This window comes from Mastacembelus armatus, chromosome 15, assembly GCF_900324485.2.
Source record: "Mastacembelus armatus chromosome 15, fMasArm1.2, whole genome shotgun sequence".
Taxonomy (NCBI): Eukaryota; Metazoa; Chordata; class Actinopteri; order Synbranchiformes; family Mastacembelidae; genus Mastacembelus; species Mastacembelus armatus.
In genome coordinates, this window is record NC_046647.1 from 13,309,407 (window position 1) to 13,329,316 (window position 19,910).

At 38.6% G+C, this 19,910-nt stretch overlaps 1 protein-coding gene across 3 annotated transcripts; it reads left to right on the forward strand.

Annotated features, from left to right (window-relative positions):
- On the forward strand, positions 1-19,910 carry mlip (muscular LMNA-interacting protein). Of its 3 annotated transcripts, none has more exons than XM_026308879.1 (12): positions 1-136; positions 3,881-4,006; positions 7,258-7,362; positions 7,784-9,445; positions 10,120-10,191; positions 10,706-10,783; positions 10,868-10,951; positions 11,052-11,105; positions 11,968-12,012; positions 12,525-12,587; positions 12,717-12,839; positions 18,547-19,910. In XM_026308879.1, the coding sequence occupies exons 1-12, from the start codon at positions 107-109 to the stop codon at positions 18,748-18,750; spliced, it is 2,646 nt and encodes an 881-aa protein (XP_026164664.1). In that variant the 5' UTR covers positions 1-106; the 3' UTR covers positions 18,751-19,910. The 3 variants fall into 3 exon arrangements, with proteins under 3 accessions (XP_026164664.1, XP_026164666.1, XP_026164665.1); XM_026308881.1 differs by lacking the exon at positions 18,547-19,910 and adding an exon at positions 17,436-18,526; XM_026308880.1 differs by lacking the exons at positions 1-136; positions 3,881-4,006 and adding an exon at positions 6,900-7,024.

A 19,910-nucleotide genomic window follows, 5' to 3' on the forward strand; every position in this document is an offset into this window, starting at 1 on the left:
TGGTTGCCTTCCATATCTGCTTTCATCAACATCTGAAATCATGGGAGATGTTTTCCTACGCCTGAGCATAAGCAACACGCCTGGATGGAGAGGCACTTAAAGAGAAATGGACAGTTTATGTAAAAGTCTGGGGAAGGTAAGACGGTTTAGAAATAGATGTTTTTCTTTTGACATGAGAAGATGAAAAAATTTCTGTTGAGTTGTTGCTTTCAGGCAGAAGTAACATCACTGACCTGCTTTTACTTTCTGCTGACCTTTGTAGTTACACTGTTAATGGCCTTAAATACTGTTCTGAGACAAAGCTTGTACCTCAAGGCTAAATCCTGCTAGAAAATAACACCAGTCAAAGAATTCTGTTGCAACCCGTCAACACTACAACCCTACACATTGTGCCTACTACCATCCACTGCCACATACACACACAAACACATAGTAACAGTATACACTCAGATGCAGCTACTTTATCTTATTTTCTGTGACATTAGGATGAATACTGGTTGCCTGCTCTCTCTGCTGCTCTCAGATTTATCTAAATACACACAAAAAATAAGAGAATTTCTGCAAATGTCTTTTTTTTTATAGTATGTCAATAACTCTGAGATGTTTACAGACTCCTAGAAAATAATCACATGGTTCTTTAGTCAAATTGGCATTTACTCCTATGAATATAATGCTATTGGAGGCACTGAGTAAAATATCTGCCTTTTTGTAGCTTCTGTCCTTTTGGATGAGACTTGTAATCATGACATTTGTTTATAATCTGGAAATATAACCCATGTGCTCAGAGCAGATGGTAGTGTGCTATATTTGCATGCCCTATCTACCATGCAGGGAGGGGCAGTGTGTTTGTCTGTAATTAAACTCTTTACTTAGTGACACACCCAAATGTTTATGCTTTTACTGTGGCACACTCGGATATTCATTTTAACATCTGTGGAACATAGTGGTCTCAGATTCACAGCAGTAATTGTGGGCTGTTTCTCTAAAGGAATAACATAGCACTGATCTGAGCGTGATCACTAAAAAACACAGGAGAATGACTGAGCCTTGCTGCTTAAAGTTGTATAGTTGCTTACGGCGAGGCACTGGAAATCACAAGAAAAGTATCCTTGTCACTTTCTGGGCTACTCTGTGTATGACTGTATGATGATAATGATTTAGTGCTGCTTGTTTTGGTCTTTGGGACGGCTCTGACATGCCACAAGAAATAACTGAGTGAGAGCACGCACACACCTAGGCGACTCAGCGCAGTGAACCTGTTGTGGTTGGGAATGTGATCTATGGGGACGGCATGACCTCGGCAACACTCGGTGCAATTAAACATTTAAGAGGGCTCCGATGGGCAAGTAGGAAATGCTCACTTTGACCTGCCACAGTATAAACTTACTCTGCTATGACTACAGACACATGCAAACAAGAAGGTTACGTAAGATGATCAAGATAAAAACCAAGTGTGTAAGATGACACGTTTATTTTAAGCAAGTTATTTGTTCTGTCTCGTTATTTATAGCTATTTCCAGATATGCTGGTGTCTTGAAGGTGAACACCTTGGCCCTTAAAGTAAAAGTGAAACTCCCCACAGCCATTGCGAACTGGAAAGTAGTAGAAGAATTACCCACATATTTAACTTAAAGGCATTAATTAATACCACAATGTAAAAACACTCCATTACAAACAGAGTTACAAAACGTTCACTGTTCAAAATGATAATCTTTATATAGGCATTGACAACACATTGCAATTAAAGTGAAAGTGACATCAAAGGGCAGAATGGTCACATATGACACTGTGATCATGGGATAATGTAACATCTGGAGCTATAGTCATTCTATGCCTAACTGGATACAACTCACAGATATCTGTTTTGATATTCACAGCAGTGTTGTTTGACAGCAAATGCCCATTTTTCCTGTAGCTGAATCTGAATGTAAGCAAAGATGTGTTTTCTTCCATGTGATTCTTAGTATTTCTCTCATTTGTATCAGCCGGAGCCTGTGTGTTCTTGACCTTGTTATTAAATTTGATTGTTCTGTGAAGTGATTGAAAACACCTCTGCTAGTTACTGCATAAACATGCAATTCTGATAAATTCTGCTTTGGATTCTGAAAAGGATGAGAAATACATAAGCCTATAGAATATAAGATACAGATTGCATCAGAGTTACAAATGCTTTCTCACTTTTCTTTGATGTTGTGGCATTTCACTGGAATAGAGGTGTACAGTGTGCTGCTGCCAAGCCGATAAGACCTCACCATCATTTTACATTTTATACATATTTATATTTATTTTTTCCAAAGCTTATTCATAAGGGACAGAAATCTGAATTTAAAGTCCATCTGGCCAGGAGGCCATAAAATTCACTATATAGAAAACTGTAAAATATCTGAACATAGGTAAACACTGATCTAACACAAGATATCTTCAAGTGCTGCCTTGAAGATCAACATGTGGTTATCTTAGATTATGCACAAAGAAAGAAAACATTAAAAAAAAAAACTGCTCTGAAATACTATTTGAAATAGTCCAAGCAGGAGCCACAATATGTTAATCAAATGAGCAATACCAATTTACATTTTAAAACCAAGATCCAAGAAATCATTTTGTTTTGTAGCCACTTTTTTTTTTCTAAGATTCTCACCATATTTAACATGCCGTACCAGGCCGGCAGGCTGAGTCTGTGACTGAAACTCAGATGAAAGGTGACACAGACCTTAATAGGCTAATTCCCTGACTGTGTCTACATCAACAAGCTGAAGTTGTGCTATCCATATTTAATAGAGTCTCATGCATCTGCTACAATTACCGTTACTGATTAAGCGAATGAACTTTCACGGCCCTTACGCAGCACTTTGCATTTTACAAAAGACCCAACGACACTGTGGAGAGCAGCCGCATGATTAGCAAGTAGTGGAAACACTTCTGATGAGTGTGTGCTTTGCCAGAATAAACATACATCCATACTAGAAAAACTCCATTTAACATATGTTGCAATTATGGACATATAGCCCAACATATTTCTCCTGCATATGTTGCAGTGTTTGTGTATTTCAGTGTAAGCTCAATAAATAGAATGTTTCCTTTAATTAAACCATTGCAGGTCTAACGCCGTCAAATTTAAAATCATATAAAAATGTTGCTGTCCTTCCTATGCAGAGGTTTTTACCAACCAGTTCACAGGTTCACTTATTACATTCGCAGCATGAGTGGCCCCGGTGATTTTCAACCCATTAGCACCAATAGTGTAAGTAGTGCGGTGTACCCACTGTGTTATACAGACTGAAGAAAAGCGGAGAGCTGGATATACTAGTTCCTGTTGTGGAAAAATCCTGCTGATTTCAAAACTGCTCAAACTTTTGTCGCTGCTGCCTTCATTTATCAAAAAAAAAAAAAAGAGCATCTTTGTCCTTTCTTTTTTTTTTTTTAACTGAATTTCAGATACACAACTCCAGCACTTCTCAAACTAACAGCACAGTTAAAACATGTGAGGCGTCTGAAAGCAGACGAGAACATGAGCTTGTTTAATTCACTGAGTCTGGATGTGTCGAGGCTTTGAGCTGCAGGGTGCTAAACTGTCATAACGTGTGTAATGATGGATCATTAGTGTCACAGCATAGTTACACAATCCTGAGTAGCAGGAAAAAAAAAAAAAGGCTATTCTACATATGTCGGGAATCAGTGGTATTCATGAATCTGTCCTGAGACTGACAGACACGCTGGTTTTGTGGCGAGCTCAACGTAACACGTATTGTGACAGAGAAGCCCCATTATGTCAAACATGCTTGTTTAAAAGTGTTTGTACATGATGGGGACTTTACAGGGAAATTATTATCAAGATGATGTGAAATGTGGGCGATTTGTTCCTCTCCTCTGTGTTTTACAGGTTTCAATAAATAGGCCACCTAAGCCTTTTATTTTCACATTTGTACCACTGGTGAAGAAATTACCAATCAAGAACATCATCAGTGAGGAGGAGAGATCTGGAGCTCTGACAGGAAAACCTCGTAAGGTACAGTACAGCTACAGAGCACATCCACATGGTAGCAAAGTGATGTTATCACTTTGCTGCAACATGATCATTGCTTTAATTACAACGCATTGAGCAAATTCATGCTCATTTTATGTTGTTCATTTTCAAGTACTTTCACTAATTGTCTACCACCCAGTAATCTCTGTGTGTACTTGTGGACAAACCTTCCCAGGCTTCATATTTTGCGAAATACCAGCATTGAAAATTAGACTCTTTGACTCCTCACTAATCAAAAGAAGCTAGTCTTCTCTGGAGCTTCATGTTACATAACGCTAAAGCTCAGCAGTTTAAATTCACCCAAACGGTCCCTGTTGAAGAGTGATGACAGAATGTGAGCCATATTCAATGGCACACACTCCCTTTATTCTCAAAGCAACATTTATACTCTTCATCAAAAAGTACGAGGCTCGACTTACATTATTATTACCACAGTCCTTCTTAAAAAAAAAAAATCACATTGAACAGTATTTATTTAAAGACTTACAGCACTAGAGGCAAACAAAGTCTACAATAACAATACAACCACAATAAACGTTTAAGGATTGTGAACAACAATGGACATAAGATTCCCTTTTTAAATGGAAAGGGAAGCTCAAACTGTTGGAGATCAATACTTGGTCAAGTCAGAAAATCTAATTCTGCAACTAGCAAGTCTTTTCAAATGACTAGTTTTAGTGTCTGAAGTCATTTGGCGGCTCAAGAATTAAAGCACCTTAGCTAACAGAAAGGCTCAATCTCACTTTTGTTTACATTTAAGCAATTTCATCCGCAACAATAAGAAACACTGTCAGTGTGAACACTTGCTTTACAATGTTTTTCTTGTGTCAGTAGCTTCTTAATTTTTATTTTGACCTTGAGCTCAGCTTTGTATAGGTATTATTTAAATGTACACCAACTGCAAAATAATAATAAACCTCCAGTGGAGTTAATAGCTGTAATTATTGGATGTTTATCCAGAATCAGCATCACAGCAGCTCTGGGTTTCTCAGGATGGCTGGCTGCTTCTGCTGCCTGCAGGCAGTCTGAAGTCAGCTCACTGGCTGCCTGCGTGACACTTTGAAGATCTTCTCACACAGGTTGGGGGTTGGCATCATTAGTTTCTCAACTTCCACCCCTGCTATCACCTAGTGTGGCAGCCCTTCATTTTATTAACTAGTATATAAAGACACATGTGCTACACTCTGAACTATCTTGGGTTTTAGCCTGCATAGCGGGTATTATCTTTTCATGTATGCACAATACTGGATTATGAGTCAAATCCACTATGGATGCCTTTGTGTTGATTTTTCTGTGAAGTCTTAAGCTGAACTCCATTGCCACTTCATTGGTTTTCTATAACTCTACCTCCAGCTGTCTCACTATTGTTGCTCTGACAACACAGAGCAGTGCCTTCAATTTCACAAGCAAAATCTGGCTCCAGTGACACACTTGGCTGTTTTGGAAGAATTATCTTCATCCTTTACCCCAGTAAAAATCACAGTACCACATTTTAACAACAGTAAAAAAAAAGTTGTGCACAAAAGTATTAATAGCACAATACTTACCGCACACCCACTTTTAGAGGAACCCCAGGCACGTATGAGGAGAATATGTTATCTTCACACAGAAAGGTTCAGATTCAGAAGCTACTTTGCTGTATAATAAATCACATTATTGTACTACTCACTCACAGTTATCATATTGCCTATATTAGCAGACAGGGGCAGCCTGGTGTTTGCTTGATGCTACTGTTCAAGAGCAACTTGTTTTAGAATTTGTTTACTTTTTGTGATGCTCACAAACCAAACTTTATCTTAATTATATGGACTGCACAGTAACCTCCTCCGGAGCAGAGACGTGATAGCAACCTTTGGCTTTCTCACACTACTTATTCTGTGCCCACACAAATGTTGCCAGGTAGGGCTCTGTTAAATGTTTGTCAGCAAAACAGAAAATTGGTTTGACAGTAATCCAGAATTGCTCCTTAGAGTGAATGACATCTTGCTGTATTTACACCACGGATTTAACACACTCCCTGCAGTGAGAGACCTGCTATATTCAGATGCCAATGAGCAGAATGTAATGGATTATCTGTGAAACAGATGACAGGTCATTAATCCACGGCTGTTATTTAGAGACGCCTGCACTTCTCAAAATATCCTTTTTCAAAGAAACAAATACAATGGTTTTTTTTTGCAGTTTATCAACATTGTAATATCAATGTCAATATCAGTATGAATTCCTGCAATAAAGGACATCACTAATTAGTTTCATACCTATGTGGCCCACTGTGCATCACAGACTGATATTAGTTGAGGTGAATAGTGGTACTATGTATTACAGAAATGTGCTAAGACATTTCATTCAGATTTCTGGCAGATGAAATCACACTAGCACTTCAACTTCAACTATTTTAAAAGTAACCAGAACAAACTAAGCTCATATGTTTGTCTTAACTGTTTAGCTAAAACCACATTAAATGCAATAAACTGACGTAAAACCATAAAATGTGTACTACAATGGCAATAATTTACCATTGTATTTTAAATATCATTATAAAGACTTACAGCAGCAATGTAAAACTTTTTTTTAATGCTTTAATACAGGTTTTAAATAAAACAACTGCTGACATATCATGATATTTTTGGTGTGACTTCCACAAATCTACAAAAGGGGAAATGAACAGCACTGGAGAGAATTATTTAGCCGATTTAGAAAACTACAGGTTGTCATTATAAGATTGGGTCATATGTATTTTTAGGATTCTAATTACCATGAATGTGGGCCGTTCATGTCAGTAGTGAGGCCTGTCATAAGCGCTAACTGTACCCTGTTTAGCTCCCACATATTATCCCGAAATAGTCATTCAACTTGAGTTAATACATGTAGATCTAAGTATCATGATGATTCTTTATCTGGGGGTTGGATTGAAAAATACTTACTGGTAGCATAAATAAGAAGCTGGGCCAGGCAGTGACACTTGATATAAATACATAAACATTATTTCTGGACTTACTGGTAAGTAGGCTCAAACTTGTTTCCAAGTTTCAAAGCTGTGTGTGTACAACAACCCAGCCTCTGTTGTTCAATTCTGCACATGAGGCAGGACATGTGAATTATATGCGTGGGGCGTGCTGTGTGGTGAAACCAAGCACACCCCCGAACTCACACAAGCTCATGCTGTTCACCTCTGGTTTAATCAGGTTTCACTTGCTCGGTTCCTCCTCAACATTTGCTTCATTTTCATTCAGGAGACCATGTCGGAGAGGGAGATTTTCAAAGCAGAGATGGTCTTTATCAGAGACTTTTTGGAAGGAGGAGCAGGAAACGTAATACAACCGAAGACGAAACTCCAGGTAGGTGCAACACAAGCTCTTTCAATGTCACATGGAAAATATGTCAAGAAGCTGTTACTGACATGTGTGACACTGAAGTATACCCTTGTAATAGATACACACATAATCAAGCCGTGTCAGGAGGTAATTAAAATAATATAGACTATTGCCTTTTAAATCTGACACTTCAATTAGAATCTAATATATAAAAATGTGAATATTGTACTGTAATTAGTACTGAATAATTAGTACTGAATAATTAGTTTACTTTAGCTCTGCTTGTGCACAGTGTCAAACGGTGACTTCATTATCTGAACCTTGTTAAAATGTCTAATTTGCAGGTCCAGCTTTTTGGTTGTGCTATTGGTTGTGCTAGCTTTTACGAGTATGAAGTGGGTGTTAATTTCTAGTAACTGTTGCCTACAATTATTTTGTGTTTCAGTGGAAGCCTTCACTAAATCTCGTGAGCCTCTCTCAAACCAAAGCGTCTCCTTCAGTCAGCGCTCAGTCTGAAAATACACTCAATCACATAGACTGCCTGACGGCCTCCATGGAAACAGCTGCTGATAAACACAGGGGCATTTCCCAGCAGCACTGTCACGATACCTCTGGAAGTGCTAAGGTTAGCTCGGGTTGCTTTGCAAACGGGATGTATGTGTCAGAAGACAGAATGAGCCCTACAGACACTCACACACAAACGCCCACAAACACCGGAGACCTGTTCCCAACTCCGGCTTCATCGAGAGAGTCCATTCTCTCAGAGGGCTCGGACAAAGAGAAGAGCTGGTCTGCCATGCTGCTTTCATCTGTAACCTCCCCTACCTCTTTCAGCTGCCCTGTCTCCCCTAGCTCATCTGTCCGCTCTGGCATCTTCTCCCCTGCTGTCATCCAGATCAAAAGACACTTTCTGGCTCCTGGCTCTAGTCTGGTTCACATCCCTCAAAACTGTTTCTCATCCTGTGACAGCCTGTCCTCCTCCATGTGTCCCCAGTCTCCTCCTCCACGGCACCGGCCTCCTCTCACACGGCTCTCCCTCCTCACTGCCATCCTGAGGAAAGGCCGCCTTCCTGTTCTGTCCTCTGCCCTGCAGAGGCCTTACACTCCCTGCTGGCCTGTAAATGCTGTGACCTTGTCCTTCTGCAAAGCCTGCTCTGCAGCTAACAGTGTGGCCTCCATTCCACTGGAGATTTCCTCTCAGTTCTCCTCATCAGCATCTATAGATATTCAGAGTCCAGCTCAGAAGGAGCCTAATAGATGTGTCACTGCTCCTCCGCCTGTGCTGTTTAATGAATTCAGCAAAACATGCACTCAATCTCAAGCGAAAACATCCCAGGAGCAGATTCGCTCAAGCGGTGTGCCGAGATTGAAACAAGTTATTTCACCACCACCACTGAAGAGCAACACGCTACCCCGATCTCCACTGCCTCTATTTTGCTCAAACTTCAAATCTGTTACTCAACCAAAACAAGAAGAATTATCAGAATCTGCAACTTTCAAAAATCTTCAACACACACGCATTTCTAAGTCACCTGGGCTGAAATCTAGCAACCCTCATATGAACCTCAAGGGCCATGTAGATAAAACCCTTAAAAATCTTATCTCTCCATCCACTAAGTCTGCTAATGAGCAAAAGAGCTCTGTGGCCCAGAAGCAGAGTCAAGCTCCTAATTCCTCTGTCTCAAGGCTTCATTTGCTTTCAGAACGACTGAGAGCACCACCAGTTTGTCCTCCCCAGACTCAGCCTCCTGAAACACACACGCCCGCTGTCACAGTTTTCTCTGCACACAGAGACACAGCATCACCTCTGCCTCGCCTACAAAAGACAACAGGAAGGTGTGAGTCCAAGAGGAGCTGCCCTGGTTCCAAAAGTATCACGCTACCTGCTGGTTATCACAAAGCTCACTGCTTGTCCCCTTCCCGCTACACACCCATTGTTTTTTCTGGATGGCCATCACCCACCGGCTCGCCCACGCCTACACCTTCTCCTGCTCCACCAATCAGAGACCTGACCCCGTCCCCCTCTTTCTCGCTGCGCTCAACTCCCTCCCTGCGACCGGGGAGTGGAATATCAGACTGCAGTGACAGGGAGGGTAAAAAAAGAAAGGTACCCGCTCTGCTAGCCACATGCATGACTTGTTTAAACTGAGGATATTATTTAATATGTTCTCTGTGACATACTGTTCTCCTGTGCTTTGCAGTTATAAACAGATTTCACTCATTCGATATGAGGATATCAAGTGCTGTCCTCTGTGTGGAGCTGTTTTTAGATTCCTGTTTGTCTTTGCCATGTCTAAATTTATTGATGTTGTTACAGATCTTTGATACACAGAGATTTGAAATGTCCCATGCTGAAGCAAGAGAAAAACCATTGCTGTAAAATCAGTGCAGGATTTTTTTTAAAAAAACCTCTGGTTTCTAGGTCAGGCACACTTGATGATAAGTAACTGCACAAAATTCTGATTAGCCATCAGGAATTGGGTAGATTTGTTGCCTGTCACTGTGAAAATGCTGGTTGTAACTCAACTTGTTCAGTCTGAGCTGCAACAAGGGGATTTGGTTCCCCCAGTGGTGTGAGAAGCAATGAAAGCGAGGCTCAAGGGTAGCTGACTGTTTTTGCATGATTAGTAACCTGCAGCAGTTGAGATAAAGGATGCCTAAAGAAATGCTGGATGATGAATTTGCATGAGGCATTCTGCAAAGTCCATCATATGGAGGGTGCTCAAATTGGATTAGTAAATGAATTTAGACTCATTACTCTTCTCTCTCTTTAAACTCTAGACACACAAGATTAAGTTAAGCTACAAATCGCTTGCTGCAATTCCCACAAACACCCTTCTGCTGGATCAGCAGGTGAGTTCATTTCACTCTAATCCCACTAATTCATCTAGTAATCATTTTATTAGGCAGCAATTTAAGTCCTGAAACTGATGGAGACACTTCTTATTGTGTTGAGCAGGGAATGTAACATGGAAATAAACGTCTAACCTACAAGGTTTGCATTAGGTTTCCATAAAAAAAAAAAAAACATGTCTCCACTTACAATTGCAAAACATGTGAGACAAAAAAAAAATGTCATCAAACTAATTTCATAAGCTGCAGATAATACACTTTAAAAGAGCATCCACTTATAAACTATATTAATAGTCATATCAGGCTTAAAAAGACATGAAAATGGTCATATTCCTGTGTTATTCACACTGCAGTTGATACAAAAGAGGCTACAGAGGAAGGATGTATGTGAGGAATTCAGAGTGATGAAAATGAATTGTCTAGAGATGTTATCTGAGACTATTGTGTAATCACTCAAGGAAATTAAAGGTCTTGGCAGTGAGCGCCATCAATTCACTCCACTTTGTGTTCGCAGGTAATAGATGAGCAGGTGGAGAGAGAAGAGAGTCCCTGTGACACAATGGACAGATGTGATGCAGACACCCACGCAGAGGTATAACTTGTCACATACCACTGCGGGTTTTTACTGTGCACATCACACAACGACTACTAACTTCAATAATTTCTCATTTTACAGATGCGTTCTCCCGCCCAGCTCCGGCAAGAGTCAGAGGAACTTTATGCAGTTATTGATGAGATACTGGCAAATTCCACTTCAGCAGTGAGTTCAGTTAATTAGATGATTATTCATCAATTAAACATGTGCCGTTCATCTGTGATACTAAAAGTGATTTAATGGGTTTACTTTTGCAAATTTTAAGTGCAAAACATCCCAGCAGCTCTCCAGCTCATCAACTACCAACACTGCTCTGCAGGTAAATCGTGTTCATTCCACAGCATATTTAGTGAGGCAATGAAAAACAGTATCATATTTTTCTTTTGAGCTTCTTGAAAGTGTTTGACATTTGCAACCATTTTAGGTTTACCTCTTGAGATGTTCAATATGTTCGTAAAGATTAACCCTAATGTAATGAAGAAAAAAAAAAAGATTTTCCTTTATTACCACAAAAAGCTTGTATATAATTGTCTGTTTAGTTTGCAGAGCATTATCTAGCTACAGTATGTTCTTGAGTCAAAAATAAATCTATCCTACTGTGTTGTAATACACAGAAACAAGTGCTCTGTACTGTGTTTTACTGAAAAACAAATTGGAAGTGAGATAAAAGTGAATCCTTACTGTTTAATCAAAAGAAATGAAAATACATCTGTTCATTATTTATCAAAGGAAGCTTCTTGTGGTTTCCAGAATAAACAAGTGTGAGGGTGTGAGTCAAACAGACACTGTCAGCCACAAGAGATTAGTGGGGCATGAATGTAGATGTCGGGCCAAGATTAACGGTAAAGTGATGAAAATAGGTGATTTTCTTTCTAGTGGAGTAGAAGAGATGAGTTAAATTATGTACACTGGATACGCATGTACACATTAATTATAAAACAATGTTTAAGGTTCACCACTATCTCCAGATATGGTCAATGAATGCATGAATTGTGTCCACAAAAGGCTTTCTTTTTTATCTTCTTCCTTTCTCTCATTTTTGCAAGAGGGACTGTCACATATTTGTAATGCACAATGAATAATTCTGAGATGAAATGTTCCCTTTTTCCCATCAGATGAAGCCTGTGCAGCTCTGCTGATTTGTTTCAGTTCATTCTTTCTTTCTTTTACACTTTCAACAGAACAACTCATCACTTCCAAAATCCTTGGGACGTGAAACCAAATATGTGAGTAGGAGTTGAGTAATTTAGTCTCTTAAAGGCATATATTTTTCTCAGGATTTTACCCCCACAGGAGCAACGTGACAGCCGACTATTGAAAGAATGTTTATTTTTTCTAACTAACTTTCAAACAATTTCTGTCCCAACTGAGCGGCTATGACAAGTCAACATTTTATCAATTGTAATTGGGAGTTACAAAGGTCAGAGTTTTTATTACTTCAAATCATGGAGTTGCTGTAACCTTTGCTTTGTTTGCTCAAAATACGCGTTAACAGCAGCTTGATGTTGCTTTTAATAATTCGTCAATCTCTGTGATCAACTTAAACATTAAAGGACATGTTCACTATACTGAGAAATGTCAAAGCTAACTACTATTGGTCAAATACCACCCAAGCAGAATAATGGTTTAAAAATATCAAACTTAATTTGCAACATTTCACAAGACATGGCTCAGTTTCATTCTGGTGAGTGACACCATGTTACCATGTTAATGATTTTCTTCTACAATTTTTATTCAGGCATCTATATGCAGCTTACACCCATCGGCTGATGTGGAAAGAAAACTGGTGGATTCTAAAATGGTACACGTTAAATTATTCTATAGGTGATCTGCTGCAACTTCTCAAACACTGATAATATAAATTATCTTGGAAGACTACTTATAAGAATGAATTTCTCTCCGCTGTCCGACTGTGAAACACTCCGTCCAGACGAAGCCTGGGGTTGTTCGCCCAATGACGGCCATTCCTAGACTGACAGTGGAGGATAAAGGGTTTTATCCAAACCCTCCCAGGCACTTTGTCGTCAAGCAGACTGTAACTGACAACACAAAGGTAGGCTGATGTCATTGGTTAAGGAATCTGTGTCTGCTTCATTTTATTTTCTTGAATTCACAGTAACATAGTAGTTTTACTTTAAGTGATACCAAAATAACAACTTTTTTTTAATCACTTTAAAGTGTCGCCTGAAGAGTTACAAGGCCCTCACACATTGACAAGTTTCCATAGCAGTAAACAAGATCCAAATGAATAAATAACACTATAATCCAATTCTCTGCGGTCCATCCGAAAGCCAAAAGAATGTTCAAAGTTTGTTGACATATTTGCCAGAACTAAATAAGGGCACCACAGTGTCAGCACTGTCACATCACAATTACCAACCGGGGCCTTTCAGCAGGCCTATAAATTGTTGTACGTTTGAATGTGAGCACGAATGGTTGTCTGTCTCTATGTGTCAGTGATGTGATAGACTGTACCCCTGCCTCTTGCCTAATGTCAGCTGTGATTGGTTTCCAGCCCCCTGCTCAATAGATAAAGGATGGATGGAAAAATATTGTATATATATGTATCCTGAACAATACTCCAAACTCTCACTGTGATTTTAGATCAGTGGCTCTTGTTATGAAAACCTTTGAGAAAATAGTGAAGAATGCACTTTTAGAAACTATACAAGTTAAACTAGACCCTCTTCAGTTAAGTCAGGCAGAGGGGATGATGATGCTAAAGGGACTTTTCTGAATATGGTGCAGAAACATCTTGAGGGGCCCAAGTCTGCTCTTTATTGATTTTTCCTCTCCTTTTAACTGTATCTGGTACAGATACCTAGCCTCATGCTTCAGCAGACAGGTTGGAGAGGATTCTCAATTTTGATATTGGAGAATGGATTTTTTTTTTTTTTTTTAAAAACACAGCATGTGAGGGTAAAAGGTGTCTTATCACATGTCCTTTCTCCCTCCACTAGATCTCCCCAGGGTTGTGTCCTTTCACCTTTGTTATTTGTTTTATATAGTAATAAATGTCAAAGTCATTCAGATGGTCCCACATTATTATATCTGCAGATTACAGTTATCGTGAAACACTGTGCCTCTGTAATGCCATAGTTTCCAAAATGAACAAATTATACACAGATGTGTTTAACACATAGAGGTCCAAATCTTTAAAGAATATTTAACAAAGTCTCAATCTACCACATAATCAATTCTAAATTTGGCAGTACAATTGTAGCCTGGTCAGCCAGACCCACTCTTTACTTAGCGAAAGAATGTTGGTCTGCACCACCTGCCATAGAGAGGCTTTACCTGCAGCTTCAAAAGAGCCGGCCAATCACAGCCGCTTATCTGTAATGGGGTGGGGTTAACACTCCAGTCGTCCAATCAAATTTAAACAAGCCTTGCACATACGCAATGACTCGTTTGTAACTTCTCTTAATGTCCACAAATCTTTTTACAACTGGCTTTTGCAGTTTACTCTGTTCCAAAATATGCACAGAACTGTTGATAACTGTATAGCTCATGTCTGTTCTCATGTTTTTACAACAAAACCGCCATTCGCTGGTCTCACTGTCGCTTTGCTTGTGTCATATTGTTTGCTTCTCTGATTGGTTTATTGTTTGTCCATTGGCCCGCCCCCTGGAAATCGATCTCAACTGAAGAAGTTTGAGACAAATTTTTTGTATAGAATAGAAAAAGAGTTAGTCTGGCTGGTCGGGCTAGTATAATTGGGCATAAACCAGACATATTTCTCATTGTCCCTGTTTTGATTGCTCCAGTATGTATTAGATACACCAAATAAAATCCTCAGTCAAATGAATAATGTGATGTCACAAAAATGTGGAGTCTCCATCCATCTATTTAACCAAAGTCACCTCCGCTACCACAAAATCAATAGGATTTTTACAGTAGTGTAAAACTCACAAAACCTATGGTATTAGACTCCTGTTTTCATTACAACTAAAAGAAATTGGATATCCATCCATCCCTCCATCATCTATACCTGTTTGTTCCTTATTTTAGGGTCACAGGGATCTGCTGGAGCCTATCCCAGCTCTCTTTGGGTGAGAGGCAGGGGTACACCCTGGACAGGTCACCAGTCTATCACAGGGCCAAATTGGATCTCTTGTACTGTATATTAGCCATCCAGTTTACCCAGTATTGTCAAACATAATCCTACTTATTTTGATGAAAAGTAATTTGAAAAGTCGGAGACTTTCCTATAGCCAACAATAAAGTGTTGATCGATTCTTCACCACCTGTCTTCTCAGCCAACTTTGTCAAGTCCTCAGAGAGGACAATTGCCTTTTCTTCACAAGCTACTGAGGATCTGGTGTGTTTCCAGACCTCTTCATGTCAACAACTTAAACTAGAGATAAAGTTGTTTTTTTGCTCAGCCCACTGTCTCACTGGAAGTTGTGTGTTTAGCAGAATATGTGTACATACATATAATTCAAATAGAGCTGATTTCACTGTTTTTTCTCTCAGAGTTAATGAGATGGAGTTTCCTGCAGCCTGTGCTGGAGCAAAATGTATTTTCAGTGATTATTTAGTGTTATGTCAGTATAATAATGGCCATTTATCTTACTACAAAACCTTTTTACAATGCTGAATTTAATTTCTAAACTAGTTTCAGACATGATGACAGGAAACCAAATAAATATTAGAAAGTCATCAGTTCTACCAGGTTTCTATAACTATCAAATTATTATTTAAAGCCATTAGAGTGTAAAGACATATGCATAATACTGTACTGTATGCAAAATTACAGTCTGAGTGCACGCTTTCAAACACCTTCCACAGCAGAGAGGTTTTGTTAACAGGGCTCTTGATATGTTTGACACTAAAAAACAAGGTCCTCTCCTTGAAAGGCTCCATTTACCTCCAGATAGACAAAATGGGTCTCGCATTTCTGATGCATTTGGCGTGGCACATCATTTCATTTGTATCTTATTTCCAAGGCAATCTTGGAGGAATATTTCACTTTCTAACTGGCTTTTATTGATGTGGAACCATGACGAGCTATAGCATTTATCTGCTCCTTACCCAGGCACTGCAAACTGCATATGGGCTTTCCTGTTCTCATTTAACCTCAGATCTTTGATTAGATATTATGCATTGAAGTAACTGGTAATTAATTTCAGCTCATCGTAATTACAAGTAGGAGGTAAACAAACTGACCTGCAGTGAATGGTGTTTATTTTTAAAGTTCATGTTTGTACAAAAAAGACAATCCTGATGAAAACAAGCATTACTACCTACCCTGGTATTGTTTTTTTTTTTTTGTGTTAAAATATAATGTATAATGTTAAAATTATATCAACAGCATTTTTAGGATGCTTGAATTTAGTTTGATAATCACACTATCATGGTATCTTGTCTTACTAGATGATTTCTGACTGATTTCTGTCCTCCAACCTAAATTATAATATGTTGCTTCTCCTTAAATATGACCCATAAACCGCTCCAGTGGCATGCTTACTGAATTTTGTAACTTGGTAACAATAATACAATCCATGTGACAATAACCAGGAGCTGGTGAGGGTCATCTTATATTTACAGTCAATTCCAACTCTATTTCAGCTAGGGAGTGTGTGCAATCTGCATAATCTCACAGCCCAAACACTCACTCTGGTATTAGCCTTTTTCTGTCACAGGTTATGCTCATTCCCTCACAGCCGCCCCTGCCTTTCAACTGCTCTCATTTTGGACTTAATGTTAATCATGCCAGCAGCTCAGGCCTCAGTTTTCTTTTTCAGTCTATGCATATTTCATATCCCAGCTATATATGTCTTGCTTTATAAGCCTTCCTGCAGAATATTTTTTGTGCTTCAGTGGTAGGTTGAAAGTACAAAAGATGTAATATAATGTCTCCCTTTGTAGCTCTTGACAATGTGCTTCAATTATTGAGATGCACAAAGGAATGAATCACTTAGCATTTGACAACAGATTGGTTGGAGGCTGGGAAAACTAGATTTATCATTCTTTCTTCTTGATTCCCATACCACAGAAGAAGTCTGGAGTTTAATATGCATACCTGCAGAACAGATCACATTTGGTATATTCCATGTTAACCATGTTTTAATCATGTTGCTAACTCTCTATGGTTATATATGTAAATCTCAGGTCAACCAATTAGAGCAAAGCAGGTTCATACTGTATGTTTTAATAATCAGATTCTTAATATTTTTATTTTATCTTCTATAAGACAGGATGTGAAATTAGTCACACATCAAGTTCCCTTTAGAAACTTTTCTGAAAGCTTTAGAAGCAGCTTATTTGACAGTCTCACTTGAACTTGACCTTCAAGTCCAATAGATAAGAAACAATTACATAAAGGTAAAGCAACCTTGTTGCTACAACTTTAACTAGAAAAGAATAGAAATAAAGTGTGCTCAGAGCACAAAAAGATCATGTTAAGGATTTAAAGATGGAGAGGGTTTGCATGTTCGAACATAGATGTGTCAAAGAGGCTGGCTCTGTGTTGGCAGAGGAAATACGAACCCTTGTGTTGTGCCTCAAAACATAAACTTAAATAGGAGAAACATTGCATCATGTTTGATCTTGGCACCAGTATCCTGATCTACCTTTCAGTTACACTGTTGGCTTGTTTCTCTGAGTGCTGTCAGACATTGACATTTACACATTTTCACTTTCCCAGTTTCATTAGACAGTGGAAAATATCAAACGTCACTTCCTGTATCATTAACTACTGCACCTCTGCAGACAAACCGGTGAGAAGCACAGCCACTGCATCCAGAGAAGGTGATATTTGCACTTTATTACTGATTTAGGATTATGACTGTGCTTGTGATGTTCATTTCTTGGCTGTGAGGTGACACAAAATGCATTAAAATGTGAGACTAATGAGTATAACATGAGGCTGAGTGATGATGAACTTCCAAAGTAAACAGAAATTAGTATTCTGTGGGTGGTTAAATGGGCATAGATAACATCTTACATGAAAGACCAGAGCTTTCGTTCCTGACAATGACAATATAATATAAATATCAATAAAAATGTACATACACAGAAGAAGATGAATTTAGTCTCACTACGCACAAAAAAGTGGAAGCAAGGAGGATAAACATAGTTTTGCAATCGAAACTAACAACTTGTTGATCACAGTCTCTAGTGATTTTTATTTTCTATTTTTTTTTCTAACACATTGTGAATCCAAGTCTGCACTGAACACAAAGCACCAAAATAGATATTGATCTTTTCATCCAGCTTCTGTATTTTCAGAAATGTTGGCGTATTCATTCCAACACCTGCTCTCAGAGCCAAAGCAAATGTGCTGTCTCTTTCAACCACCTGAAGAATTGTCACACAGGTCTGGAGCATCAATGCTGATGAGCTTTAAAGATGCTTTCTTTCTCTTGTGGTGGAGAAATAACCAAGGGAATAATGTGTCTTGGCAAAAGTCAAAATTGTAATAAATGCTTTAGAAGGTAATGCAGTGTTAAACCACCTTCAGTGTGTAAAGGATGAGAAAGGAAATGTCATCAATTCAAATGTTTACTTTCAGTAGAAGGTGAAAGCATAGATCAGTGATTGCCGTTCAATCTGGTGACACAATTATGATTGTCAATTATAATTAAAGACAATCACTATTCATCCCAGTGCAAACTGCAACCAGCGCCATGTTAAGTAATTTCACTGTGGGCTGAAATCAAGTCTAAACAAAAACCAGCCACTAGAAGCTGCTGCAAATTACACAGTGCTAAATGCTGAAGTAAACTTAGAAATCAATGTGTCTATTTCTGTTTCAGGTGAAAAATATGAGTCATGAAGAGGCAAGGAAATATTTTTGCTCAAGTCCAAAAGTACAGACATCGAGACAGGAGAGGAAGCCAGAAAGAAGAAGAAGTCCATTTTCAGTATGTGACCTGCAGATTACAGAGCCTGAAGACCAGATCAGTCATCATGTGAAAGATGGTTCATCATCCTACTTAGGGGCAGATGGAAGATTTTGAGACTCATATATAATGCATTAACACAAAAGCATTAACCACTGACCCTAGATTCTTTTCGGTGTGTTGAATGAACAATTGGATCTGCTCAGATACAGTCAGTATTCAGAATATAAGCACAGCAACAGAAGCTATGTCAAGTTAATTGTGCCTCACGGGAATTAGTAAATAAGTACATCTCCAAATGTATGGCTGTTTATTGCAGAGTCTAATTCATCTGCTAATTCCTGATGTCTTGCAAATCTTTCCATTCTCCCAAGGTGAATGTACAGTTATGCCACAAATTGTGTTATCTGAAATGACAACTGGCACAAAATTTATCAGCTCTATCTAATTTGATATCAGCTCCACCAGCGGACTGAAAACACTGTGTGTGGATTGTAATATTAAGAATCCAGTAAGATGTTTTCAAATGTGCACTTGTTGGCTACATACATGACATCAGGTTAAAAGACTGAGGCTAAGGGCTGCTTACTTTTTGAAGTGGATGTAAATGTCAGGCTGTTAGTTTCTATTAAAGAAATGTTCAGAGCAAAAGACGTGACAGAGGAAGGTAGCAGCGGATGCATTAAAGCTACAAAAAAAAAAAAAAATCGGCACATCACTAGTTGGTGATTCATGCTACAAGATGAAAGAAACAGCACTGTTCTTTCATAGCAGATACAGTAAGGAAAATGTCAGGTCAGACTGTTATTTCATGTCTGGACAACAAGACATGGATTGGAGTGTATAGCTTTATGGTCTATTAATTATTATGTAGACCTGCGTTTATAGAGTGTAAACATTCCCACTGTCAGGGAAAAGTAATGTGCAGTAACAGCATCATTCTCATCATCTCTGATTCATCACTCTAAACTCCAGTATTGCTGTTTCTGCAGCATGTGGAGAAATCTGAAACTGACCTGATACACCTGCCATAGCCAGTCAGAAAGTTCCTGCATGTTAAACAGTGATATGGCCATAATTCTTTTTAAACTAAATAATTTTGAATTTAAACAAGAACATATAAAAACATGCAGACCTGAATTCACAAATAATAAACATGATGAGGTTCATTGTTGTATATCATAAAAGTCATAACTCATTCAACTCTAAATAAAATGCAATTTTAATATCAATAAATAATTTGAATAAACTATTATGTAATAGTATTATGAAAAAAA

Excerpts from the sequence above, each read along its gene's own strand:
- mlip (XM_026308879.1), top strand. The coding sequence starts at position 107 with ATGGACAGTTTATGTAAAAGTCTGGGGAAG. Across the intron at positions 4,007-7,257 it reads TGACAGGAAAACCTCGTAAG|GAGACCATGTCGGAGAGGGA; the intron begins GTACAGTACAGC and ends ATTTTCATTCAG. Across the intron at positions 11,106-11,967 it reads CTACCAACACTGCTCTGCAG|AACAACTCATCACTTCCAAA; the intron begins GTAAATCGTGTT and ends CACTTTCAACAG.